Genomic DNA, 6,037 nt, shown 5'->3' with positions numbered 1-6,037 from the left:
GGGATCTGGGTGTCTGAGGGTGTCCATCCCTGTGGGATCTGGGTGTCTGTGGGTGTCCATCCCTGTGGTGTCTGGGCACCCCTCAGTGTCTATCCCCACAGTGTCTGAGTATCACTGGGTGTCCATCCCTGTGACATTGGCGTGTCTCTGGGTGTCCATCCCCATGACATTGGGCACATCTGGGTGCTCCCAGTACGATTCACTGGTGATGGCACAGCCCCTGCTGCCCCCAGACCCCTCCCCAGCACAGGGACACACTGGTACCAGTTGTTGGTGCTTTATTTGCCCGGTGCCAGGCCGGGGGGTCAATGACAAGGATGCTGCCACGCTCAGTTGTCTCTCATGGTCTGGAAGGGAGAAGCTTCTAAGGGGGGAGGGCAGTACCCCAACACCTTGACACCCCAACACTCCAATAACCCAACACCCCAGCACCCCAACACCTTGGCACTATGGCATCCCAACACCCCAAGAGCCTGGCACACTAGTGCCCAGCACCCCAGAGCCCTTTTGCCCCAGCACTGTGGCATGGTGACATCTGGTAACCTGGGACCATGGCACGCTGACAGCCCTGTCCTCTGGTACCCCAGCATGAGGGCACCCCAACACTCTGCACCCCAACAACCTGGCACACCAATACCCTGGCACCATGGCACCCCAGCGGCTCAGCAGCCTGCCCCCTTTGCCCCCTGGTGCCCTGGCACCTAGCACCCCAGAGCCCTGGTACCCCATTGCCCTGGCACCCAGCACCCCATTGCCCTGGCACCCCAGACCCCTGGTACCCAGCACCCTGCTACGGCATCCCAATTCCCCAGCGCCATGGTAGCCAAGTTCTCTGGCACCCCAACACCATGATATCCCAGTTCTCTGGTGCCCTTGTACCCTGACAACCCGGAATCCCATTCCCTGGCATCCTGTGCGCACCTCTGCGATCCAGTCCTCGAAGGCAGACACACGGGTGAACACGGTGGGTTTCTTGGGGGCGTTGCAGCCCAGGGCCGACACAAAGCTGGCGATGCCATGGACCTCCCAGGTCCCATCCTCGGCCTGGCAGTTCAGGGGGCCCCCAGAGTCGCCCTGGGGTGTGGGACGAGGCAGGGTCAGCACCACAGGGGAGCCCGGCGTGGTACCCCCTCTGCCCTGGCACGGTACCCACGTTGCATCCGGCCTTCTCGGCGCCACCGGCGCAGATCATGGTGTGGCGGATGGCCAGGGCCCCCCACCAGTCGGGCTGGGAGCAGTGCTCATAGTCCACCACAGGCAGCTCCGCCTGCTGCAGCCGGTCCGGCAGCGACCCCCCAGCTGTGGGATCAGAGCACCCCGGGGTCTGCCCGTGGCCCTCCATCCCACATCCATCCATCCATCCATCCATCCATCCATCCATCCATCCACCATCTATCCATCCTTCCATGCATGCATGCATGCATCCATCCATCCATCCATCCCTCATCCATCCATCATCCATCCATCCGTCCATTCACCATCCATCCACCACCCATCCACCATCCATCCATCCTTCCATGCATGCATGCATGCATGCATCCATCCATCCCTCATCCATCCATCCGTCCATTCACCATCTATCCACCACCCATCCACCATCCATCCATCCATTCACCATCCATCCACCATCCATCCACCATCCATTCCATCCATCCATTCCATCCATCCATCCACCATCCATTCCATCCATCCATCCATCCATCCATCCATCCATCCATCCATCTCCCCATTCATCTCCATCTGTTCCTCTCTCCCTCCTCCCAACCCTCCCTTATCTCCCCATCCTGCCATCCCTTCAACCATCTCCCCAACCATCCCTCATCTATCCATCCATTCCCCATGTCCAATTCTCAACCATCCCTCATCCTCTCCCTCCATCCCCCATCCCTCCCTCCCTCCCTCCCTCCCTCTCTCCCTCCCTCCATCTTCCCATTCATCTCCCCATCTATCCCTTCAACCCTTCACCATCCCTCCACCCATCCCTCCACCCACCTCCCCACCCATGTCCCCAGCCATCCCTCCATCTCCCCATCCATCCCCCATCCTTCTCCCCATTTCTGCATCCCCACCCTCCACCTCCCCATCCATTTCCCCATTAATCCCTCCATGCCTCCATCCACCTCCCCACCCACCCCTCCGTGTCCGCCCGTCCCCCCCCGCCCTGCCGCCCCCCGGACGCACTGGTGAGCCGTCCCCAGCCGCTGAGCACGCAGGGGTACCCGTTGGGCAGGATGGAGCCGGCGGGCGGCAGCCGCCCCACCTGCACCTCCGCCGAGAGCGCGGCCGGGCGCTGCAGCTTCAGCAGGGCGATGTCATTGCTGCGCGGGGACACGGGTCAGAGGGGCCGCCGGGGGCGGCACGGGGTCCCCAGCCCCCCAGGGACCCCGCTCACCCGCAGGCCGCGCAGAAGCTGAGCCACTTGGGGTGCACGAAGATGTCATCGGAGTTCACGGGGATGCGCTGCTCGGGGCCCTCCCCGGTGCTCATGTCGTACTCGCCCACCACCACCTGGTACGTGCGGGATTTGCTGCCAGGAAAGGGGAGGATCAGCGGGTGCGGCCCCCCCGGCATCCCTCCTGCACTCGGGACCCTTCCATGCACCAAACTCCCTGCCCTGCACCCGAAATCCCCTCCCTGCACCTCTCCATGCACCAAATCCGCACCCAAACTCACCTCTCTGCACCCTGAACCTTTTCCTGCACCCGAACCCCCCCCGCCCTGCACCTCCCCATGCACCCACCCTGTACCCAATTCACCTCCCTGCCCTCTGAGCCCCCTTCGTGCACCCATCCTGCACTGCACGCCATCCCTGTGCCCACTTTGCATTTTCACCCCATCCAGGCACTCCTTCCATGCATGTGGCAACCCCTCCCTGCACCCTGAACCCCATCCCTGCACCCTGAACCCCATCCCCGCACCCTGAATGCCCTCCCTGCTCCCAGAACCCCCTCTTGCACTCAGGACTCTCTCCCTGCACCCCCCTGCACCTTTCCCTCTCTCCTGCACCCCTCCCTGCACCCATCCCCGCACTCTGAAGCCCTTCTGCACCCCACAACCATCCCTGCGTCCAACACCCATTTCCGCCCCCCAACACTTATCTCTGCACACCGCATCCCTTCCATGAAGCTCTCCGCAGCCCTCCCTGCACCCCGCACCCCTTCCTGCACACCAGCACCCCTCCTGCACCCTGCACCGCCAGCCCCGGAGCCCTCACGAGATGCAGTGCGCGGCCGTCATCACCCAGTTGGCAGCGATCAAGGTGCCCCCGCAGGTGTGGCGGAAGGTCCCGTCCCGCTCGTACTGCAGCGAGATCTGGGGGGGAGACACCGCTGGGTGCCACCGTCCCCCCCCACGGGTGCCACCACCCCGTTCCCCTGTGCCCCTGTCCCCTCACCTGCCAGGGCCAGCTGTAGGGCTCCGCATCTTGCCCATTGACCACCCGGGAGTCCGGCAGCACCGCGGCGCGGACACCTGCGGGGCACGGCACCGTCACCCACCGAGCACACACCCGAGCCTGGGGACACGGAGCGGGTCAGGGGACACTCACCGCCAGCCACCAGCAGCAGGACGAGGCTCAGCATCGCAGCCATGGCTCAAGTGTGGGCGTCCCGGGCACCCGCCAGCCTTAAATCCCCACTGGTATCGGGAGCACCCAAGGGCACCCCTGGGAATGGGCACCCGGTGCCCAGCTGGGGGCTGGGGGGGTGTTAAACATTAACCTTGGCCTTGGGGGGACGTGGCACCGGCACCCGGCCAGCGGGGACCCTACAGATCCCAAACCCCCCTGTCCCTGCTGCTCCCTACTGCCTCTGTATCCCCCTGTGTACCCCGCGAGTGTCCCACGTCCCCCACAGGCCCTCTGGTCTCCCTGTGCCCCCCACAGTCCCTCTAACTGCTCCTGTGCCCCCCATAGTCCCCATGACCCACCCCCTGTGCCCCCCATAGCCCCCTAACCTCTCTGTGCCCCATAGCCCTCACAACCACCCCAGTGCCCCCCACAGTCACCTCCGTGCCTCCCAGAGTCCCTACAACCCCCCTGTATCCTCACAGTCACCGTAACCACCCGTGCCCCCCATAGTCCCCATATTCCCTGAGCCCCTGGTGGCCCGCTCAGGCCCCTCTGGCCCCCATATATCCCTCCCCCTGCCCTGGGCCCCAGAGCCCCCAAGCCACCAAGCCCCTATAACCACCCCTGTCCCCCCATACCCCCTGTGCCTTTGGTGTGCCCATATGGCTCCTATAGCCTTCATGGGCTCAGTGCCTCAAATGTCCTCCCCTCCTGGACCCCCATAGCCATCCCTTGTGCCCCCCATAGACCCCATGCCCCTGGTGCATCCCCATTTGGCCCCTATGGCCCCTATAGCCCCCATGGACTATATGGCCCCATATATCCCTCCTCCTAGACCCCATAGCACCTACAACTACCCCTGTGCCCCCATAGCACAGGGGTAGCTGTGCCCACACATGCCCACATAGCCCCATTATCACCCCTACCCCCCCACAGCCCCTTCCAACGATCCTTGTGACCCCCATATCCCCCATGTTCCCCTACAGCCCCTATGGCCCCCATATACACCCCCTCCGAGAGCCCATAGCCCCTGTGCCCCCCATATGCCCTATGCCCCTGGTAGCCCACATATACATATATCTGGCCTTCATATACAACCCCCTCCCAGAACCCATAGCCCCCATAATCCCCCCCTAGACCCTGTAAACCCTGTGCCCCCATAGCCCCCCTATTTCTGCCATGCTTCTTGCGTTCCCCATATACCCCTATACTGTCCTGTGCCCCAAGAGCTCCCACAGCCTCCCTGCGCCCCTATAGGCCCCCCCCCCCCCGGGGGGGGGGGGGGGGGCCCTGGTGCCCCCCCATAGACCCTGTAAACCTCAGTGTCCCTATAGCCCCTCACCCCAGTACCCCCATAGCCCCTATAGCCCCCCTGTGCCCCCATGGTCCCCCTCTACCCTACACCCCTGGTGCCTCATAGCCCCCACACCCCCCTGGTACTCCCAGAGTCCCTATAAATCCCCCTGTGTCCCACATTGCTCCCAAACTTCCCCACGTGCTCGCGGGGCTGTGGGGTCCCCACGCACCCCAGAAACCTCGTGGAAGTTCCCACAGGAGTCCCCTGTGCCCCTCCAGTGTCCCCACGTACCTCCATGACCCTGTAAAAGTTCCCAGGGGTGTCCCAAGGTGTCCCCATGCGCTCCCATGTCCTTGTAAAAGCTCCCAGAGGTGACCCCCCATGTCGCCCCGTGTCCCCATAACAGTTCCTACAGGTGCCCCACAGTGTCCCCACGCACCCCCGTGTCCTCCTGCAAATGTCCAGAGGTGACCCTGTGTCCCCACACACCCCTTGTCCCCGTAAAAGTTCCTACAGGTGCTCCATGATGTCCTGCACCCCTTGTCCCCATAGAAGTTCCTAGAGGTGCACCCCCATTCTCCCCCCACACTTGTGTTCCCATAGAAGTTCCTAGGAGTGTCCCACGGTGTCCCCACGCACCCCCGTGTCCCAGGAGAAGTTTCCAGAGGTGACCACCCGTGTCTCCCGGTGTCCCCACTCACCCCCGTGTGTCCATGTGCAACTTCACAGAGCTGTCCCCACGCACCCCGTGCCCTCCTAAAAGTTCCCGGGGGTGTCCCCACGCACCCCGTGTCCCGGTATAAACTCTCAGAGTTGCTCCCCGTGCCCCCCCGCAACTTCCTCGTATCCCTGTAAAGGTTCCCAGGGGTGTCCCCAGGGATGTCCCAGCGCAAGACCCCAGAGCTGTCCCACGGGGTCCCTGCGTCCCGCGTGTACCCCCGTGTGTCCCTCGTGTCCCTGCAAAAGTTTCCAGGCCTGTCCCTCATATCCCCGCGTCCCCGTGCAGGTTCCCAGGGCTGTCCCACGTGTGTCCGCGTCCCCGTGCAGGTTCCCAGGGCTGTCCCACGGTGTCCCCGCGCCCCCGCGTGTCCCCGCTGACGCTCCCCCGCCTCCCCGTGTCCCGGTGCGCGTTCCCAGCGCTGTCCCCCGGTGTCCCCGCGTGTCCCCGCTGA

General features: G+C 64.0%; 1 protein-coding gene across 1 annotated transcript; it reads right to left on the bottom strand.

Moving 5' to 3' along the window:
• Positions 1–262: 262 nt before the first annotated feature.
• Positions 263–3,806, bottom strand: CELA3B (chymotrypsin like elastase 3B). Its single transcript, XM_042022132.1, has 8 exons — positions 3,548–3,806; positions 3,395–3,471; positions 3,215–3,312; positions 2,393–2,527; positions 2,182–2,318; positions 1,154–1,299; positions 922–1,074; positions 263–347 (listed from the first exon to the last, which is right to left on the bottom strand). Exons 1-8 carry the CDS (start codon positions 3,588–3,590, stop codon positions 330–332), a joined length of 807 nt encoding a protein of 268 aa, XP_041878066.1. The 5' UTR covers positions 3,591–3,806; the 3' UTR covers positions 263–329.
• Positions 3,807–6,037: the final 2,231 nt, after the last annotated feature.

This window comes from Corvus kubaryi, unplaced genomic scaffold (genome assembly GCF_017639235.1).
Source record: "Corvus kubaryi isolate FWS band 111438036 unplaced genomic scaffold, C.kubaryi_AGA036_p1.0 37189, whole genome shotgun sequence".
NCBI classification, from domain to species: Eukaryota; Metazoa; Chordata; class Aves; order Passeriformes; family Corvidae; genus Corvus; species Corvus kubaryi.
The sequence above is the reverse complement of the archived record's forward strand: the minus strand, read 5'-3'. Positions and strand labels throughout refer to the sequence as shown.